This window comes from Moschus berezovskii, chromosome 6 (assembly GCF_049115385.1).
Source record: "Moschus berezovskii isolate FMDL1 chromosome 6, NW_MosBer_1.0, whole genome shotgun sequence".
NCBI lineage: Eukaryota > Metazoa > Chordata > Mammalia > Artiodactyla > Moschidae > Moschus > Moschus berezovskii.
In genome coordinates, this window is record NC_142465.1 from 20553615 (window position 1) to 20576723 (window position 23109).

Below are 23109 nucleotides of genomic sequence, written 5' to 3' on the forward strand. Positions count from 1 at the left end.
ACTGAAACTGAATCAATGGACAGAAATGCTAATGTCCTGGATGAAGCATCACACATTGCAAGATGTCAGTCCTTGCCAAATTGATTTTTTTTTTAAAGGGAAGCAAATAGTATAAAATATGAGGTTAGTTAGGTGACAATTAGAGCCCTGAAGATGTAGATGACTTCAACTTTGAAATTTTAATAATTTCAATGGGATTTTGTTTATTTCTTTAAATTAGGAAATACAGTTAAGAACATTTTTTAAAACAAAGGAATGTGGGTAAAAAACCACTGCCACTGCTATATATTACAGCATTTTATGAAGTTAAAATAATTAAACCATGGGTACTAGAGTATGCTTAAAAGAAAAATTGGAATAAAAAGGGGGTGCATGCATGCTAAGCCACGTCAGTTGTGTCTGACCCTTTGTGACTCTATGGACTATAGCCCACCAGGTTCCTCTGTCATGAGATTCTCCAGGCAAGAATACTGGAGTGGGTTACCATGCCCATCTCCAGGGGATCTTCCCAACCCAGGGGTTGAACCTGTCCTTGACTTTTAAGTCTCCTGCAATGACAAGTTATTTCTTTACCATTAGTGCCACCTGGGAAGTACACTATCAAAATGACTTATTAGTACTGATGTGGACCTTGATCATCCAGATGCAACCATGTTTGTCAGATTTGTAGCTGCAGAGTTAACTCTGTTTTAGACCCATTTATGCTGTGGTCTGAAAGGAAGTCACTGTGACTAGTTGGTACTTTCTGGGAGGGCGTTATACTCCTCCTCCCTGAGGTTAGTGTGTCTTCATAAATTACTTGGAATTCTGAACAGATTTGTTTTTCTCCACTTATTATTTTTATTTCTTTAGGTATATCAGTAGGAGCTTGTAGATATTTATTTTAGAGTGTGAGTACAATGCAATATATTATTCATTGTGTTTCTCGTGCTGTTGGCCGTTGGGAGCTCTGTTACTGGCTCTAGTGTCCCTTTGTAATTCCCATCATTGTTCAAACTGTTCCTTTGTTTAGCTCTTATGTTTTGACACTATAGGATACTCCAGGCTTATCTCCTAAATAGACTTTACATAGAACTGGCCATTTCTCTAAGAAACCTTGTTCCTTCTATTTGAGAATGGAATTAGAAACATTAGGGTGGTGAGTACTCTTTTGCCACTGAGGCTTCTTTGTTTTAGGTTTTCTCAGCTGAAAGAAAGGAAATACACTTGCTTGTGTACACTGACTAGGGTATATACAGATATCTATAAATACTTATACATGTAACAATCTGTACAATTTAACCCTGAGGCCTCCAACTTGAATCCATTACCAGATGAATCATTCTACCCACTTCCCCATGTTACCTGAAAATTCCACTGTGTGAGACACTTCACCTCTGCCATATACCATCCATTTGCTTAATTGTTCAAATCTAAAGTACGTAAATAGCAGTATCAGAATTGTTAACCCCATACACCATGAAAAATAATTACAGCAACTTGAATAGTTATGTGCAGTTTTTATTGTTGATGGTAATTTTTTATCTTTAGCTTTACAGATTCCACTTGTTTCATAAATACGTAGACCAGTGCATATGTCCCCTAACTACTTCAGTGACACTATTTCATACATTTATAATACAGATTGATGAGTCACATTCTTCACTCTATCCTGGAGTCCTCCAATCTCCAAAATGATTTTTTTAATTTGCATACATTAAGGTTCACTCTTTATGCTGTAAGATTCTATCAGTTCTGTTCAGTTGTTCAGTCATGTCCAACTCTTTGCGATCCCATGGACCTCAGCACGCCAGGCTTCCCTGTCCATCACCAACTCCTGGAGACAACTCAAACTCATGTTCATCACGTCGGTGATGCCATCCAATCATCTCATCCTCTGTCATCCCCTTCTCTTGACCTCAACCTTTCCCAGCATAAGGGTCTTTTCCAATGAGTTGGTTATTCGCATCAGGTAGCCAAAGTACTGGAGTTTCAGCTTCAGCATCAGTCCTTCCAATGAATATTTAGGATTGATTGCCTTTAGAATTGACTGATTGGATCTCCTTGCAGTCCAAGGTACTCTCAAGAGTCTTCTCCAACACCACAGCCAAAAGCATCAATTCTTAGGCACTCAGCTTTCTTTATAGTCCAACTCTCACATTCATACATGACTATTGGAAAAACCATAGCTTTCAAAGTGCAACATTCTATGGCTATAGGCTAATGCCTATCATCATATAACCACTATTACAATATCATAAATTATCATAAAGGGTAGTACTATACCCTGAAAAATCCCCTGAACACTACCTATTCAAACTTTCCTTCTTTTATCTCAAATCCTTCACAACCACTGACCTTTTCATCATCTATACTTTTTCCAGAATTTTGTACTCTAGTTGGAATCATATAGTATGGAGCACTTTGAGTCTTACTTCTTTCACTTAGAAATATGCATATAAGGTCCACCCATGCCTTTTTCTCTCTTGATAGCTCATCTGTTATCCATCAGTAATAGTTTATTATCCATCAATCATGATTTCTTCACTCACAGTTCCTTAAGGAAAACAGAAGCCATTTGATATTCTCTACGTATAAAATATTCTAATTTAAGGAAACTGGTGCTTTCACAGTCCTAGAAAGAGCAAAGGAAGCAATTAGCTACTACCAGTCAGTTTGCTGCTGCTGCTGCTGCTGTTAAGTGGCTTCAGTCATGTCCTACTCTGTGCAACCCTATAGATCCAGCCCACCAGGCTTCCCTGTCCCTGGGATTCTTCAGGTAAGAACACTGGAGTGGGTTGCTATTTCCTTCTCCAATGCATGAAAGTGAAAAATGAAAGTGAAGTCGCTCAGTTGTGTCCAACTCTTCATGACCCCATGGACTTCAGCCTACCAGGCTCCTCCATTCATGGGAATTTCCAGGCAAGAGTACTGGAGTTGGGTGCCATTGCCTTCTCCGACCAGTCAGTTTACAGCACCAATATTTATGTTTGACCAGACACTGTGCAAGGGCATTGCTAAAGAATCTCTAGGAAACTGATAACAATTCTCTCAAACTGCAGGTTCTCAAATCCTCTCTAGGTTGCTCTTGTGAATCTCATCTCTGCTCAGAAGTAAGTTTACTAATATCACAGGAAAAAGAAGAAGAAGAAGAACATGACCCCTTCTTTTGTAATGCCTTCTAAATCTCTGGGAATTTCCTCTCAGGAAACTAAACCAGATTCTAGGAAAAGAGATTGTAGAAAATTTTGTTTCTCAATTTCTTCCATAGTTTTGTAGATAATTTATAAGTGGGGTGATATTGAGTTGGTAAGTGATAATCCTGCATAAGAAGCTTAAAAAGCAGAGCAACTAAAAGAAAATTAGGGTGAAGTACTTAATCTCCTATCTGCTATTCTGGCTTCTCTTGTATTATTATTTCCTCTCTATTTTCCATATTATTTCAGTCTCTGTTATTGGATAGGTCTTTTTGGTGGGTTATATACTTCCCATTGATACCTGGTTTTATTTTATTTTAGAGAATGTTATACTTTCCTTTGAAATTAGGGTATAAATGTGTATGTCTTTCACCTACTATATATCACCTATATATAGATATAATTTTTAATTTCTTTATTAATATATAGGACATATGTATGTTGGCTATTGAAGATGATGCTGTGTTTTTGATTTAATATGCCAAAACATCCATGACCAGATGGAAAATCTTTCATTATTAATCAGTCTATACTAGAGATCACAAAATACAAAGAATATACATGGAAAGTAAAATCACTAGATAAGGTAAATGAGATTTTTGTCTCTTAAACACTCTGAAAAACAGCTTCTAATTTATGATTGTGAAACACAGATTGTTTTCTTAAATATATATCCTTAATTATAAGGTACTGAGAAATTATTGACACAGGAAGAAAAGCCTAGAATAGATAAATATAGAGAATACATTTTAATTTCTGATTTAGAAGATCATATTACCTACTCCTATCATTTTCATTGGCTCTATATTTCCCATAAAGGTCTCCAGCAGCTTTCTCTGGCCTTATTACATTATCCTAGCGGTTGGAAGGGGTGAAAGTACGCTATGGTATCAGTAGCATATATAAAATCTAAAATTATATATTTTTGATGTTTACAATCTGGTTGAGAAAACAGGAAAAAAACATGAAATTATTACATTTAACAATCAGGTAATGCAAATAAATGCAAATGTAGTATATTTCAATAACATTTTAATCCTAGACTAGACTTTAAAATAAAGGGATAGGATTATGTTTTATTCATCTTTGTATTCTTAAGTCAAATATATTTCTCTGACACATATTTAGGTACTCATTAGATGACTGATTAATAAATCAATGTTTATTGGTACCATAAATTTAAAACAATCTTCTAGCTTCTCCTTTAGAGGTTTTTTTAAATTGCAAGATTTGGGGTAAGGATTGAAACACTCTACTAGATCTCCTACGGACTAGAGAGCATAAACTAAGTAGTCTGTACACAGGTCTAATTGATCAATAGGCTGCCATCTACTCTCTAATATAATCTGATTTTGTAAGTATTAAGTAGGATAGGTGAAATATTTCCTTTTGACTTGGTCTGTTATTTTAACAGGCATTTCTGATTTTTCTATTCATCTTAAGATCTCTTTTATTATATACTCCTTCCTTGTTCATGAATTTTGAGCGTGCTTTAAGTACATGAATGAGGAAGTGAAATAGTGGTATAGCTCACTTGTAATGTAAGATATTGAAAAGAGAGTGAGCATAAACTGATGAGAACAAAGTGTTGAAATGGTGTGAAATGGACTGCTACCAAATGAAATTGGTGTAGGGAGGAGTGAGAGACACCCTGAGTCCAGGAAAGGAAGTGAAGCATGATGGAAGTTGATGGAAGGTAATGGAGAAAATAAGGGTATTAGCCTAACATTACCAAGGTGATTACCACACTCTAGTGCAAAATCATTCAGTGGAAACACTTTTCCCCATCTATTTCAATTTTCCATGCAATTGGTCATCTGACAGCTACAGTATAGCTTCCCAAGTTCCTTACTAAAGAGAGTTTTCTGAAAAATTTCAGATGCATATTAGTAAGGGTCAAAGAACAAGAAATTAAAATTGTTCTGCTATTAATTTGTAAGAATGATGATCAAGCATGCATAATCTCTACTCAGAACAAACTTAGGGCTATTTCTTTATTTTAGAGTCTATGTCAGAGTTGGGATTATGTCTGGAATTTGCCACCTAGTTTTGGATTATGTTCACAAATGACAGTAAAAGCTAAAATGCTTGCAAAGTGTACTCACTTTTGTAAAAATCAATGAAAAAATTGTGAAAGCTCTTCTAAGCAAGGACAACTGAGAGACTGCTTTTGCAGAAGAAGGCCTGGATTTACCTTTCACATGATATCTTTGATGACGTGCAACGTTATATAGAGAGCTTTGTACACTAAGGCCATAGACAATAACTGCCTCATTACCTCAAGAATAGATCGTATACAGTGAATAATTACTTAGGCTTTGAATATTTTCATCCACTACTTGGTACATGGCTGGATCAAACAATACTCTAAAAGGATACTGTCAGACTAATGTTGATAAATTCCAATTCGTATATTCCACAAGATTCTTGGAAAAAACACATTTATGCAAGCTTTGACTTTTCTATCTAATTTGAAAATACCTCTTTATGTGGAAATAACACCCAACAGGGGAGTATGGGAAGAATCTAAATATAAATTAACTTTTAAAAAGTCTCCAAGGTGAGTGTTCAATTTTAGTCTGGCAAGTTTTGAATTATTGAAGTTTTCCCCCTTTCCCTAGTCTTCTGAAAACTGCATGGACTGTATCATACAATGTCACCTTTTAATAGTAGAGACTCTTGTTTGGTGAGAAGCAACTGTGCTAACATGAGCCTGAATGAAGGATCAGTCATTTACTACCCAACTTGAACATATTGGGATGAACAGATCTGCATGAAAATATTAAAGTGCATATAACAACGTTTATAGCTATTGAAGAAATGCTGAAAGTTTTCATATCTGTACATAGAAAATTGGTGAATTATTAAAGAACATAGAACTTTCATAAAAATATTTAGCAATTAAGTATACAAATTGCTTTTCTTAGATTCTAGGGAAAAAATTTGGCAGAAAAAAATATTATGCAATACCCAGAAAGTAATAAGTATTTCTTCGGTTCAGTCACTCAGTCGTGTCTGACTCTGCAACCCCCTGAATCACAGCACGCCAGGCTCCCTGTCCATCACCAACTCCCGGAGTTCACTCAAACTCATGTCCATCGAGTCGGTGATGCCATCCAGCCATCTCATTTTCTGTCGTCCCCTTCTCCTCCTGCCCCCAATCCCTCACAGCATCAGAGTCTTTTCCAGTGAGTCAACTCATTGCATGAGGTGGCTAAAGTATTGGAGTTTCAACTTTAGCATCAGTACTTCCAGTGAACACCCAGGATTGAGCTCCTTTAGAATGGATTGTTTGGATCTCCTTGCAGTCCAAGGGACTCTCAAGAGTCTTCTCCAGCACCACAGTTCAAAAGCATCAATTCTTCGGTGATCAGCCTTCCTCACAGTCCAACTCTCACATCCATACATGACCACTGGAAAAACCATAGCCTTGACTAGGCGGACCTTGTTTGGCAAAGTAATATCTTTGCTTTATAATATGCTATCTAGGTTGGTCATAACTTTCCTTCCAAGGAGTAAGCGTCTTTTAACTTCATGGCTGCAATCAGTTATGTCAAAATTAACAATAACAGCCACTGAAGAAAATTAGAAGATACAAATAAAAGGAAAAATGAAAAGAATTTACCAATGTTACCTGTTAGAGCTAAAATTTATAATATTCACTTGTTATTGCAAGAATTAAAATGTACTGAGAATATCCAGGCTATTTCTTTGTAAATTTAGCAGAATACCTATGGTAAGTTAACATATTATGATACTGTACTAGAAATATTTGTATGCTTCTGTTCAGGGCTTTTCTTCTGAACAAATTTTACTAAACCTTGGGACCTGGGCTGAGAGAAAAGCCTTATAAATTATACTATGATGGAACACCTATTTCATAGACATTTACCACTCCAGAGACATAAGTCTTTATTCAAGTAGGGATGAGATTTGAAACTATGCGGACATCCCCTAAATTGTAAAGTTAGTGAAACTAGTCTTATCTTCCCAAGTTACATTGTTTATACTAGGGAGAAAAGGTTTCTCTCCCTTTCTCAAGAAAAAAAGAAGGAACAGTGGTTTCTCTTAGATTTAACTACTTAGATTATATTTAACTACTTACATTAATCTTTTAAGAATTACTTGCCTGAATACAAAATCCCATGCTTGCATAGTGATTTATAATCTGTTTCACATCATTTAACCAAAAGAGGAAATTGGGGTCTGAGGAGCTAGAATGATTACTTACTATAAACAAATAATCATCTTTTCTGCTCTAGAAATCTGTGTTTGTGATACATGTATATATTTCAACAGAAGTTTTTGGTGAGAGATGGACTTAATGATAGACTTTTTTTTTTTTTTACAAAATCATTTCACTCACTTTTTAATGAATTTATCAAATTCATTCTTTGTCAAGTAAACTATTTATTCTTCATACTGAACTGATTACAGGGATAGTGTGAATGTGTGAATAATAATAGCCACTATTGTTAAGCCCTCAGTCAGAGCCAAGTACTGGATTTAATACTTGGAATTTATTGTTGTTTCTGTTAAGTAACTTCAGTCGTGTCCGACTCTGTGTGACTCCATAGAATGAAGCCCACCAGGCTCCCCTGTCCCTGGGATTCTCTAGGCAAGAACACTGGAGTGGGTTGCCATTTCCTTCTCCAATGTGTGAAAATGAAAAGTGAAAGTGAAGTCGTTCAGTCGTGTCCGACCCTTAGCGACCCCTTAGACTGCAGCCTACCAGGCTCCTCCATCCATGGGATTTTCAAGGCAAGAGTACTGGAGTGGCTTGCCATTGCCTTCTCCATGGAATTTATTACGTCACTTAAATTTTGTTACAGCATTTCATTTTAGGCACTATTACTATTGCCTTTTTATAAAAGTGGGAATTGACCTTTAGGAAAGTTAATTAAGTCATCCAAATTCTCACAGTTATTTAATGATGAAAATGAGATCCTAAACTGATTTCACACTATTCTATCTTTAATTTAGCCATGTACTATCTGATAAGACATTGGTGCAACTATTTTTTTTACAGATACAAAAATGATATATTTGCGAGGAATAGATAAACTAAGGAAACATCCTGATTTTCATTTTTTTCTATATAGTCATATTTCTCTCCATATTCCATGAAATGGTAAACTTAAATACTGAATATAATGGCCTTTGAAGTGATTTCAAATTATGTTAATTTTAAAGTAATTTCCCCTATCCACCCTAAAACTTATCTTTCCAAATTTCCTTTCATAATTAGAGGAATTAATACCCACTCAGTTAACCAACATGGAAGCAAAGTAGCCATCATTGTTTCTGGAAAAATTTTAATACTTTTAAATACTTGTGGGTCTCAAAGACATCTACTAATTCTTTGATATTTTTCTTTGAATGTGAGTCTGGGGCATACTCTGTATCTTCTTCAACCAGTGAGATAGAGCAGAAATAAAGATATGCCAATATCTACCTTGAACCAGCAGCTTCCTCTTCCTGTTTCTTGAAACTGTTCTTGAAGCCCTCCATCTTCATTTAAGGATCCTAACTACATTTCTGCAGCGATGCCATGAAACTTAGAGACCACATGAAGAGGGAGAGAGCTTCATGTAAGCCCAGTATTCTGTCATCACAAATAACAGATAGGTATATGAAAATAGTCATGTTGGACTTTCCACACCAAACAATGAACTAAGTGAAATCATTGACAGATTCCATTCAATGCTACATGAAGCAGAAAAATCATTCAAGGAACTTCTATAATTCTTGAGCTATAAAACTATGCTGCTGCTAAATCACTTCAGTCCTGTCCGACTCTGTGCAACCCCATAGATGGAAGCCCACCAGGCTCCCCCATCCACGGGATTCTCCAGGCAAGAACACTGGAGTGGGTTGCCATTTCCTTATCCAATGCATGAAAGTGAAAAGTGAAAGTGAAGTCGCTCAGTGTGTCCGATCCTCAGCGACCCCATGGAATGCAGCCTTCCAGGCTCCTCCGTCCATGGGATTTTCCAGGCAAGAGTACTGGAGTGGGGTGCCATTGCCTTCTCCATAAAACTATGAGCTATAATTAAATAATTAGTGTTTCTGGGTCACTAAGTAAGTATAATTTAGTCATGTATTCTGAAGCCAGGCTACCTGTGTTCAAAGCTGGTTATGCATATAACTGGCTTTGTGAATTTGAGAGTTATTTTGGTACGTTATGCTTCTCATCATCCTACATTCACACCTCTTACTCAGCACATCAGTGAATCCCATTGTTATTAACTGAAAATATACCCTTAATTCAAGTTTCCCCATTATTTCTAACGTTACTTTCATGATATAAACCACTATATTTTTGGTTTAGATTACCCCCAAAGCCATCTACTTCTTATCCCTGATTCCTTTCTTGACTTCTACTGCCACCATGTAAAGCAAATATGCATTAAAGTATGTGTTGGATAATGTTACTATTTTGATCAAAAACTTCCACTGCTTCTTTATCTCATTCAGAATAACATTCAAATTCCTTAACATGGCCTATAGCATCCTAGAAAATCTGGCCTCTTGTTATTCCTGTATCTAATTTCCTTTTCTTCTTCTTTCATTTACTTCTCAGACACACTGACTTGTTTGCTCTTCTTTATTCATTCTAAGTGTTTTTCTATCTTGCAGAAATTGCACTTGTCACTTCCTCTGTCTGGACTAGTCTAAGTGTTATATGATTTTTCATTTTCTTTTTAAGTTTTCTGGTTAAATATTAACAGATATCTTCTGTGTCTATCATCCAAGAGATATCTATTGTACCTTTGAATTTCTCTATCCACTTACTTTCTTTTCCAATACTGCTTCATGTCCTGTCTTAGTATGTCTTATTTGTTTATTGTTTCTTATTTCCACCCAAGTATAATTCCCACAAGATAAGGAATTGTATCTAACTTGTTCACTGCCAGTGAAGTAAATATTATTTCTATGAAGGAGTGGATTTTTTATATCAGAATAAAAAACAGTAAAGGTTCATAAAGTAAAAATCAAATATATCTACCTTGACAAAATCATATGGCATTTGTCTTAACCAAAAGAGCAAAAGTGATTTTATATATTTTATACTGGAAGTAATCTTGATAAAACTGGCAGAAGCCAATCATATATTAATCACACTGCCTTTATGTTATTCTTATTAGTCATTGTCATTGACCATAGAGGATACTGGATTCATAATATTCAGATTTGCACACATTCAGAATGTAAACTTTCATAAACTATGCTAATAAAACAGCTAATATTTTATTTAGGGAAGCCAAGTCCTCACAAAATAATATTTTAGAGCATTTGCAGAAATGCCTAAGGTTCTCATATGAAGATAATTTATTTCACATATAAGATGACTTTTTGCAAGGTATTAAAGTACACATATTAAAAAATGGCATTTAGGGGTAGGAGAGGGAGGGAGATGGGAGAGAGGTTCAAAAGGGAGGTGATATATGTATACCTGTGACTAATTCACCTTGAGATTTGACAGAAAACAACAAAATTCTGTAAAGCAGTTATCATGCAATAAAAAAATAAATTAAAAATTAAAAGATGGCATTTAAATGGTGCACAGTCTAAATGAGTGTTTTATTCCTGCTGCTGTGCTTTTTATGGTATTAATATTTATTAGTTCATCTAGCCTACATTTTATATTTCTCAACTGATATGAAAAGGCTTTAATTTTCCTTTGAAGTTTGGAAAGAGACAATTAAGAACCACAGGAATCAAGTACTTTGCTCTCCAGGAATAGTAGAGCAGGACTGTAATTTGACAAGTAAAGAAGCCTGGTTAAGGACATCCCACAGATTTGATTAAAACTTTCAAGATTAAATCTGTTCTTGTCTCTTTATGAAATTGGCATTGAAGAAAGAGCTGCCATTTCCAGGGTATGATTTTACAAAGATTTATATAATTGTATGCTATTCAAATATTGTCATTCAGTAATACATCTCTGATTAGGAGGAAGAAAAAAGAAAAAACAACTTGCACTGCTGAGCATGTGGGAGAAATATATCCTGGATTATATAATTGATAGCCTGTCCATAGATCAGGGATCAGGATGCATGCTGATATTTCAATTCCAAATACTCTACATGAAAGATGGACTGCTCAATATATCTTTCATGTAAGTTTATGAGGTTTCCTTAATAACTTATCAGGTCATGTAAGACCTTACCGTGTGAAATATCTGGCAATGCTTCATTTCAGATATACAACCGTGGCCCTGCTGCAACTCAGTGTATCTAGGGAATGAAGTGTGATAGTTACGTTCATATTCTCACTAGCCCTTGTGCAAGAGAAAGTAATTGCTCTTATTGTACCTTTGATCTTTTGTCCTGGTTAGTATTTCACTCTCCAGTAAATGCAATGATATATGTCTTGGAATAAATTGTAATAACTGCTATAATAATACCTTTTTAATCCTGAGTTACACAATCTTTAGTGTTAAGTAAGTCAAATTAATGGAATTTATCTAAAGGATCCAACTCAATTAGACACATCATAATCCATCGTCCAAAGCAATCAACTCAAGGCATTATTATAATTATGCACCTATAGTATCAAATTAGTGAAAACTCATACTTTGTGTATCCAACCGAAACTTTATGTAATAAATTCTCCTTCAGTTTATAAACACACAATCCCTTTGTTAAAAGGCCAATAACATTGACATTTTAACAGTAGAATATACATTTTCTTCTTTTTTTATTGAAATAGTTACAAATTTTCACTGCTTATTTGTAATCTTTGAAATGACAGAACTAGACATATTTTCAGACATAAGTTCTCAGGTCAGATTTTCTTCTCTCACTCCACTTTTAAACCATTCTTAGCCCAAGGGCCCTATTAATCAGACAGTATTCTTTCCAATGATGCTATATTCCATTCTGCCGTAGGACCTATGTGCATATTTTCCCTCTTCTGAATACCAGTTCTGATGTAATATTGAGTTGTGATTTTTTTTTTCATTTAAACCAGTTTTGGCAAATAAGTTTGGAAAGGCAATGAGAAATGAATAACATGCCAAGTGAGTTAGACTTGGGAGAACAGAAAAAGGTCAATTTAAAATACATATTGTAAAGCTATTAAATGTGTAAAGTATCTTACAAATACTATCTTCTGTTTGCATGAAAAAAAAAGTATATAACAAATAGAGAGTAAAAGTAAAATTATCAAGTTGCATTTAAACCTGGAACAATTAGAACAAGAAGGAAAATTAGACCTTGATAATTTAAGGAAAAACACAAACAAGATCTTTAAGGAAATAAAAGCACTTTAGTTGAAATTTGAAGTGTTCAATGACAGTTCACAGGTATGAAAATGTCAGACTCAATAGTAACTGAAAAATTGTATATAGAATGAAACTGTGGAGGGTGAACAAATTGCTTAATGTCCGATATTATATTGGATGAGACAAGATGGCTCTTATACACATACTCATTCTACACCAATTGTTTACAAGGTAACAGATTTAAGCATTTAAAAGAGAGTCCTATTTTGCAGCCTTAGGCCATTACTTTAAGTTGCCCTTCCTCGAGTTATTTGCTTACCAGTGCCTTCTGTATCTATAGCTTTCTTCTAGTCTCTTTTCTATCTGATTGAACGCCACTCTTTAGAAATAGCTTTTGTTAAGGCATTTTGGTAATAAACACATTTATTATTTTTTGGCTTAAAATATATTTTATTTCTATTTTTCAATATTTAGCCACATGTCTAATTTTAGATAGATATTAATTTCCACTTAGTGCTTTTAAGGTATTATACCTTAGTAATAACTTTTGGCTTATGGCTAAGGTATTAAGACTGTATAAATCTAATAGTCATTGCTTAGAATGAAATCTGTCTCCTCTCTTTCATTGTTTAAAATCTATATTTATAATTGTGAAAGTGAAAGTGTCAGTTGGTCAGTCATGTCCAACTTTCCAACCCCATGGACTGTAGCCCACCAGGGTCCTCTGTTCATGGAAATCCCCAGGCAAGAATATTGGAGTGGGTTGCCATTCCCTTCTCCAGGGAATCTTCCTGACCCAGGGATTGAACCCAGGTCTCTTGCATTGTAGGCAGACTCTTTATTATTTTGTAATTATATCATGGTGGTACTATTCTCAACCAGTACCAAAAAGTGTAATATTTGATTTTAGCTATTTTGCTATGTAACAGAAGATCTAGTAGTTTCCACTTGTGTTTTCCTATGACACTGGCATTATTGTATGTGTCTGAAAGCCAACTGTCCCTTCAGCAAGTTGGTGAGTAAGACTATATATTCAGGAACTCGGGGTAAATCAAAGGCCATCTAGACTTATTGTAAAATGGATTCAGTCACAACTCTATTGATTATTAGACCTTCATAATTTTCCTCTTTGACAACAGGTCACCTTGGTGTTTGGGGTACCCAGGGATTATTGTCAGTGTATAGCCTCAGCCTGTTTTGTTCTGAAATCACCTGAAGCACAGTCATCATCTTAAGTGTTAAGTATTTCTTTAAGGAAGCTGAGGAGAAATAGTTAGAGCACTCACTTGCTGCAAAACTGCAATACAGTCCCTAAAGGAGGTTCAATCTTTACATCTTTTAAGGCAAACTGCATGTGTGAACTGGCTCAAATCTGGAAATTTAATGCGGGACATTGATTTTTCCATTATGGAAATTCATGTTAGGTCTCTTCCAACAGATCTAGAATTTCTGGTAGACAGATTAAACAACAGTTTACTAGACAGTTCAGTGACAACAAGGTCAACAAATTATATCACCGAATGCCTCAATTTGCTCTGCTGTATGTTACTGTAATTTGCCTACTGTTTCTCTGGTATGTAAGCTCTGCTGCTTGAACTATGGGATTCCAGGGTCACATCATCTCCCCACAAACCCCGGAAAACTCATTTCAAGGCTGACATCTACTACTATTGGTAAAGGAAATGGCCACCTATTCCAGTATTCTTGCCTGGAAAATCCCATGGACTGAGGAACCTTGCAGGCTATAGTACGTGGGGTCACAAAGAGTCAGACAGGACTTAGTGACTCAACAACAACATCTACCACTGTAACTTTTAACTTTAATAACACAGCCACTACAGACTTTTCTACAATGCTGGGGCTCTCCTCACTGATATATATTTTTTACTACATCAGTAATGAAGATATGTCTTATGAGCGCTCAAATTTATATTGGTAGGGTGTGACTGAGCCTGTCACACATGACAAACACTCAATTCCTAGCTGCCTAAGATTTTGAATTAATTCTTTCACATTACTGCCTAGTATCTTTATTGAATGTAAGCCACTACTGTTAATTTATCTTTATCCAGTGTTGTGATATTTATTTCCTGTTCTAACAACCTTAAGATACATGAGCATTCATAATCCCAAAGTTTTGCCACCCTTCCCCAAGGTCAGTATCTGTCCTAAGTTGTCTTTACTGAATATGAAGAAGCTAACCTCCCCAAAAACAGAAGGAAAGCTTGCTTTTGTTGACAAGGGGACTCAGTGTTTTGAGACTTCAAATTACTTAGTCATTATGATTTTCTCAAATTCTCTCATTCCGAATTTCAGGTTCTTACTTTCTCTACAAAAAGGTCCTGATTTTTCAAATAAGAGACCCAGTGATACTTTGAATTCAATGTGTTGTTAATTCTGTAAACCACAAGATCAAATCCTGAGTCTGGTTTTCAGATCATTGCTCCCTGTGATTACAGTGGATAAGATATCCTATTCAGTAGTAAAGAAATTCTCTGATCTCTGATTTGTGTATTTCTAATCTTGAGTCTTTAATTTTCTTTTTGCACACTCGCTTGTGCAGAAGGATAGCCATCAAACTTGTGCTCATGTTTATTATTCTTTCATAGTAACCCAATAAAAAAGCCAATTTGCTTCCCAAAGTGCTGCCTTGAAAGGCGATAAGTTAAATAATTAGTTTCATAACAGAAACAACATGCCATAAACGATCAGTATACCATTGTCTGTTAGTAACATATCTATTACACCTTCCAATCTAAACCTAATTTAATTCATGGGCTTCCCAGCTGGCACTAGTGGTAAAGAATGTACCTGCCAATGTAGGAGATGCCAGAGACACGGGTTCAATCTCTGGGTCTGGAAAATACCCTGGAGAAGGAAACAACAAACCATTCCAGAGTTCTTGCCTGGAAAATCCCATGCACATAGGAGCCTGGCGGGCTACAGTCCATGGGGTTGCAATGAGTAGGACATGACTGAACACACATATACACAATTAAGTAAATAATCTCAGATTTCTAGGCAACTATTTCTTATACCAAATACTATAATAATTTATGAAGCAGTTAGGAAAACAAAAACCAATGCAGATACTTTTAAAAGAGAGATTTAGTACAGAAAACAAGATTTTCACACATGTTGGAAGAGGTAGAATATGCTTCTGAGGTTCTGAAATGGCTGATCTACGTAACAACAGTGTCCTAAAAGTAGTAGGAATACTTATTCTCCATATATATCTTCATGTTCCAAATTATTTCCTTTAATTGTAAGAATTTATCTAGAATCCCCCTAGAAAGGAAATGGAGTTCTTTTTTTTTTCAAGCCTTTATGATTATAGGAAGTGCTTTGAAAGAATGGGAAGTTACTGAGTATCAACAAACTATATATGACTGAGTTTTCTAGGGCACAGGTTTTGGTAACAGCCACAGGACAGCCATTGCATTTGTTCATGTTTCTACCACCTTCCTTTTCAGATTCTTATTTGATTCTGACCCTAGACACCTCTTTCTTTCTTGAAAGAGTATATACACCTCTAATCTCTCTCTCTTTTCTCTCTTCCCTCTGTCTTCTTCTCTTTTTCCCTTTCTCTCTCTGCCCTCTCCTTTCCCCTTTCTCTTCTCTATCTATTGTTAAAAAGATAAACTGAGGCATATTAAGAATTTTAAGAAAATCTTTCAAATACTTTATCAGGTGTCAGCCAGAATAGACAGCACATATTCCATGGCAGTATTCCACAACCCCACAGACACAAGAGGCACTTCCAAAGAGGCTCATATGACATTACCTTCCCAAGATCCACAGCAACCAAAAGACAACCGAAAGAAAAACTCGAACAGTCCTACCGAGGGCTGCCAACAAAATGACCTGGGCCACCAAAGGAGTGAAACCCACATTTCTGTCTGGCCATATTTAGGGGGGCCCCCAACTGGACAGTGGAGCTACATGCACACACAGCAACCTGAGTGCCCAGGGAGGCAGAAAGTTAAGTTTTCTGGACACAAAACGAGACCCGAAGGCAATGTCTGCCCTAGGGAGAGAACAGGTCGACAAACAGTGGGTACCCGAAAGCAAATTCACAAGTCAAGATTCAAACACTGAATTCTTACACAGGCCTTTAGCCTGCCAATCTGAAAGGAAAGGACAACGTGAAAATTTCCCTTCTTCTCTCAACCAGGCACCACAGATAGAGACCTAGGACAGCTGACTTTGATAAGAATCCTTACCCTTTGCTGTCTTCTGCCAGTCTCCCCAGAATTCTGCACACTCCAGAGCGAGTGGGGTGTGCCGGCGGGTTCATCCTGGTCACAAGTAGCTGAAGAGGAGGGAAATCAGTTTTCCCTCTATTCTTTATTGTGAGTGCTCAGCTGAGACCCCTTTTTCTTTGAGGCGTCTCATGAACAGCTAAATAGCTACGCTACAAATTTTCCGCTGTGGCTGCTGTAATTCAGGATTATCGTGGGCAAGGTTAAAGTGCTTGTTCAGCCTCAAAACAAAATTAGGTTCACCTGACGCCGCACGTTGGGTTCATACAGCGTCAGTCGGAACAAGCCTGTTTCTAACCTGTCTGCGGTCTGAAGGTGAACTCGGTCCACTTTCTAAATCAGACTCGGGCCACCCTTAGGCCCGGTCTATTTTTAAAGTTGAACCAAGTTCAACTCCAGCCAGTTTCTGCACCGAGTCTGGAAAAGAAACGCTCAAGTAAAGCCATGTTCTTAAGAAAAAAGCATCAGAGCCTTGGAGAGGGTCTCACCCAGCACCTCCTGAGGCGGAAGAGGCCACGAGCTCCCTTGGGATTAAACAGGTACTGCATCTGATTGCTCATTGGTCGCGGGGCTGTCAGGGTCTCCAGTTCCCTTTTCTTGTTGTTACTAACAACTATTGAAATAAACTGAGGTGAGCAAAAATCTATTCCAATCAGGCAACATCCAATTTAGCGGATAGAAGGTGCTCTGGGGAGCTGTTCAAAATGAAACACTTTTATCGACATGAAGGAAAATAAAGGAGTCAAAAACTGAGCTGTTTATTACAAAGTTACTTTCTTTTAGGGAATGGCAGGAGTCCTTCAGGCAGATGACCTCACCAAGGTGATTCCTGATTGACCTTTTTAAGATTCCATTTCTGAGAGAGCCAAAACTCTTAAGTCTCCCATTTTGTGACATGAGACTTAGCATAAGTAACTCCATTTTGGACCTATTGCCTTGGTTTTAAACTAATAGTATATATTCAAGCACGTTTATGGAATTTTGGCTATAGTTTTTCTTTGTTATCTATGCTGCTGCTGCTAAGTCGCTTCAGTAGTGTCCGACTCTGTGCGACCCCATAGACGGCAGCCCACCAGTCTCTGCTGTCCCTGGGATTCTCCAGGCAAGAACACTGGAGTGGGTTGCCATTTTTTTCTCCAATTCATAAAAAGGAAAAGTGAAAGTGAAGTCGCTCAGTCATGTCCAACTCTTAGCGACCCCATGGACTGCAGCCTACCAGGCTCCTCCGTCCATGGGATTCTCCAGGGAAGAGTGCTGGAGTGGGTTGCCATTGCCTTCTCCTTTGTTATCTATGAAAGTGAAGTCTCTCAGTCGTGTCCGACTCTTTGCGACCCCGTGGACTGTAGCCCATAGACTCCTCCATCCATGGGATTTTTCCAGGAAAGAATACTGGAGTGGGTTGCCATTTCCTTCTCCAGGGGATCTTCCCGACCCAGGGATCGAACCGAGGTCTCCCACATTGCAGGCAGACGCTTTAACCTCTGAGCCACCAGGGAAGCCATCTATAATCAAGATTATTTATTTTCATGGTAGTGAATCAAAATGCATGTTAATATTCCTATGTGAGGAAATTGTTATGGGTAGAGTTCCCACTCCAGTGTTCTTGCCTGGAGAATCCCGGGGACGGGGGAGCCTGGTGGGCAGTCGTCTCTGGGGTCGCACAGAGTCGGACACAACTGAAGCGACTTAGCAGCAGCAGCAGCAGAGTTCCACTTACCAGCATATGTCTAATCTCGAGTCATCATCTGGCTCCATGACGGAACTGCTTTCACATCACAGACGCCACAATTATGTCAATAAGGGTAGCAACTATCTCCAGGTTTAAGTGTATTCTAAGTGACTGCATGTGTATGTTAGTTGTTCGGTCCTGTCTGCCTCTGCAGCCCCCTGGATGGTGGCCTGCCAGGCTCCTCTGTCCATGGAATTCTCCAGGCAAGACTACTGAAGTGATTGCCATTTCTTTCTCCAAGAAATGTTCCTGACTCAGGGATTGAACCTCGGGTTGCCTGCCTTGACAGGCAGCTTCTTTACTGTTTGAGCCACCAGGGAAGCCCGAGTGATCTAATGGAAATAACATCTATCCTTCACTTCTTCTTTCAGTAATAAACTTTGCCTGATTCTGTGCAATATAAGATCAAGAGAAAATAACTCCTGGCCTTTACATTCCGTAGTGTATTACAAATAAGTAAATGCTTATCTGAAAATAAAATAAGACATTAGGACAAGATCATGTATAGAGTGAATAGAAGAAAGATTCCTAACCTAGATGATGCAGTTTGTGGAAGATGTTCCAGATGACCTTTTAGGAAGTTATACCTAAGCTGAATCTTAAAAGAGGGTTATACCTAATAGAGAGGGTCATGGTAAGTGCACTGCCCAATGTACTACTTAAGAGAAACTGTAGAGTAGTTGAGAGCTCCAGCTGGGAACTACACATACCTGCAGATCTACTATTGAATTCCTACCAAAGTCATATTCCCCATTCTCAGCTAATGATTAAGCATACAGGTTCTTTAGTACTGGTCTCTTTCTGCCAGATGTGGGATTCCTGGAATGAGCAGGATTTGCTTAAATACTCCACATTGGTCTGCCTGAGACATTCTTAGAACTCTGCAGCTATCTGAATTACTTCTTACCCATTCCTTCCTTTTCCTCTCCTTTCAGCAACATGATATTTATATTGTGATCTGAAGGCAATCTGCACTGCCCATTTTGTTATAATTTATCCTTTATAGGCATTCCTACCAGAAATAGCTATCATATTCGTTCTGTTTCAGTATTGGCTTACAGGCAACACAAAGTGGCACAGCTAGTTCTGAGAATGTTTAGAGAAAGGGATTTTAAGAGTGGCTGATTTATGACCCTATTGGTCATGTTCCAAATGCATGTGAGACATGAGTAATCTCTATCTCAAGGTGGGAGTACAAAAGCTGAAGAGTTCATCATTTGGTGACCTGGTGAGAGGATACCCTGCCAATGTGATTATACGCGCATTTGAAGCATATGGAGGAAAATGACTGCCAGAAAAATGGATGCCTAATGGAAGGATAAGGCAAACACTGAGGTAGATTAACAGGTAAAGGTTATGTGTGAAATCCAGATAGTCTTTTCATAGCCATCATATTAATATGCAGATGTCTTTCAAATAGCAGATATTCTTATCCAGATGTGAATACATGGGATTCATTATTTTCAATCAATAATAATTAACCTTGAGTACAAATAATTTGTATTGAATAAATAAATTCAGAACATTTCATTGGCTCATAAGAAAAATTTTGTGGAATTTTGTCACAAGCTTTAAGAAATAATTTATTTTCTTAATTATGGACTAATCTCTCTGTAGATGGTGTGTGTGTGTGTATGTGTGTGCATGTACACACATTTTCACATACATGACATATGCATGTGTATACAATTAGTTTCTTTAACTTAGAATTAGTTTCTATGTAAATATTTGGTTACAAATCCATCATTCTGTATCACATATAGTAATAATATTTTTCTAATTCCAGAAACAAATGAGCTTAATTCATTCATGCTCAGTATGGCTCTTCCTTAGAACTGTCATCAGCTGTATTCAGAGCACACCGGACTTTCCAGTGGCGCTAGTGGTAAAGAACACGCCTGCCAGTATAGGAGACATAGAGATGTAGGTTCGATCTCTGGGTAGGGAAGATCACCTAGAGGAGGCCATAGCAACCCATTCCAGTATGCCTGGAGAATCCTATGGACAGAGGAACCTGGTGGGTTACTGTCCATGGAGTTGCAAACAGCCAGACATAACTGAAGCTACTACACACACGCACATATTCAGAGCACACCAATGTTCTATCTCAAGCTTAAAATCTCAGATGCTTGTCTACTTCTCTCCTAGCATCAGAGAGCATCTAAATCCTGTTTTACCTACCCCACCCCCGTGGGAAAACATCAGGCGTATTGATTTTTTTGCATAGTTGTCTGATACCATCTAGTATGGAGAACTCTGGATTGGATTTCAGTGTTTGGAAAAATATTTCCAACAATGGAAATGTGAACAGTTACTAATAGACTTTATCTTTAGAAATTAATCATTTTAGTAGTCAAAACAACTATGCAATGACTGCAAATACTTTTTCCAAGTATTTTGTTGTAGTTAAAATATTAATGATATATTTAGCTACCCTGGCCTTGATGAGGTGCAGCATAACTCCCATTCAAGTGAAGACTATGCTTAGTGACTTAATTCTAAAAGGTATGGCATGTAAAGGAGAAAAAAATTGCAGTGGAGAAACCTCACAGACACTACCCCAATCAGCTGTGAACACAAGCAATTATATGTTAATAGTTTGTAGCATTATATGAAGATAATGATGTAATGAAATTGATACTTTACCTCTGTGATATTTCTCCCCTCTCCTCAAAAAAAAAAAAAAAGTCAAAAAAATAAGCCATAACCCCAGTCTAACTGTAAGAAACATCAAAGAAATCCCAATTCAAGGGCATTCTACTGACCAGGAGTCTCCCAAACGATTGATATTGTAAGACACCAATTCTGAGATACTATCACTGCCTAAATAGCCTAAGAAGACATAATGAATAATATAATATCTTATATGGGATCCAGGTACAGAACACTAGATAATCACTAAGGAAAACTGAATGCAATATCAATATCATTAATTATAACAAATATACTAATGAAGTTAAGTGAAAGTCACTCAGTTGTGTCCGTCTCTTTGAGACCCCATTGACTATACAGTCCATGGAATTCTCTAGGCAGGAATCTGGAGGGGGTAGCTTTTCCCTTCTCCAGGGGATCTTCCCAACCCAGGGATAGAACACAGGTCTCCTGTGTTGCAGATGGATTCTTTACCATCTGAGTCACAAGGGAAGCCCAAGAATACTGGAGTGGGTAGACTATCCCTTCTCCAGCAGATCTTCCTGACCTAGGAATTGAACTGGATCTCCTGCATTGCAGGTGAATCCATTACCAACTGAGCTATCAGGGATACTAATATGTTAATAATTAGGAGAAATAAAGCAAATATATAGGCATTCTCTGTTCTATCTTCATAATTTTTTGTAAATCTAAACTAATTCTGTTATTTTAAAAACATTATTTACTAAGTTAATTAAATATATATCTCTGTAACTTTTGCATAAATAGAACCATAATTTTCTATGATATAAAATAGAATAAAGGCATTGTAATAAATTCATGTTAATTTTAAATGAAACCTGCTTATAAAATTATAGAGAGAACTTTACTTTCAGCAAATTTTCCCAATGAGTCAGAAAATATCACATTCCTTAGACATGAATTAGGAAAAGCTGTCTTTATCAATTACACGTTTATGACCTAAATGCACATCCTAAGCACAGTGTTTATAACATAACATCAAACTATTCATATAAAATTTAATTTCACTTTTTATATTTGAAAAATATGTGAATTAGTGATAACATATTCTTCCATGCCACTTCAGTTCATCATTTTATTAAGTGACTGACTGTAAATATCTGCCTATGCTTAATTCTGAAAGTTTTCTCAACTCTTAGAAAACTCAATAAATTATAGTATATTTTGATCTATGTATACTCTTTATAATAATTAGCCCAGGCTGTCAATATTATTTGTCACAAAATAGCAAAATATGCAATAGAGGATAATCTGTTCTAAGAAGCTATGCCCATTAAAATTTTAAGTATGAGTGACAGGCAGTGCAATTTTACATGCATGACAAGGAATTATTGCTATTAATTGTTGATATAAATACCCTTCATGCTACATAACCTTATTTTCAGGGTAACAAAAATCTACTTAGTATTTGTATCATTCAATACTGTCCTGCTGTGTGGTAATCACAGAAAACTCTAAAATTTCAGTTACTGAAAACAATTTCATTTTTTTAAATGTAGATTCCAGCTTGGGTCAGTTGGACGCTTTGCTCTACATCATCCTCATTCTCAACATCAGCTTTAAAGAATCTTCACTCTCTGGGATAATCTTTTTCACCATCTGAGAGACAAGGAAACAAAGTGGTGTTCACACTAATAATTTAATGTTCCAGCCCAGAATGATCCATACTACTCCCAACAACATAGTGGTCAGCTCTAGTTACATGACCCTACCCAGTGCAAGGGAGAATGTGTTCAGTTTCCCAAGATCATTCTTGTCCTTGGTAATTCCCTAGAAGGATGCACAGAGCTCAGCATATAGTTGTATTCATGGCTAATATTTATTATCATGAAAGGATACAAGGTAAAATCATCAAAATGAAAAGATGCATGGGGTGAAGTCCAGCACAATCTTCCAAGAGTCCTTCCTCAGTGGAGTTACATAACACACTTCCCCCAACCATGTTTACTTAAAAGCCTAAACAGCAAATCATCCTTATCTGTTAATTGCTGGTTAGGAACACCTGAGAGCCAGGTTGATGGATACTAGCCGAGGTCCAGC

The 23109-nt window shown here is 36.9% G+C and overlaps 1 protein-coding gene across 1 annotated transcript in view; it reads right to left on the minus strand.

Moving 5' to 3' along the window:
* Positions 1-23109, minus strand: part of LOC129535598 (uncharacterized) — a 164540-nt gene that overhangs the window by 122644 nt on the left and 18787 nt on the right. The window contains exons 5-7 of the mRNA XM_088836796.1: positions 17156-17280; positions 16629-16717; positions 11350-11416 (exon numbers count right to left, since the gene is read on the minus strand). Coding sequence (XP_088692922.1) covers positions 11350-11416; positions 16629-16717; positions 17156-17280 — 281 coding nt within the window. The remainder of the gene's footprint in view (positions 1-11349; positions 11417-16628; positions 16718-17155; positions 17281-23109) is intronic.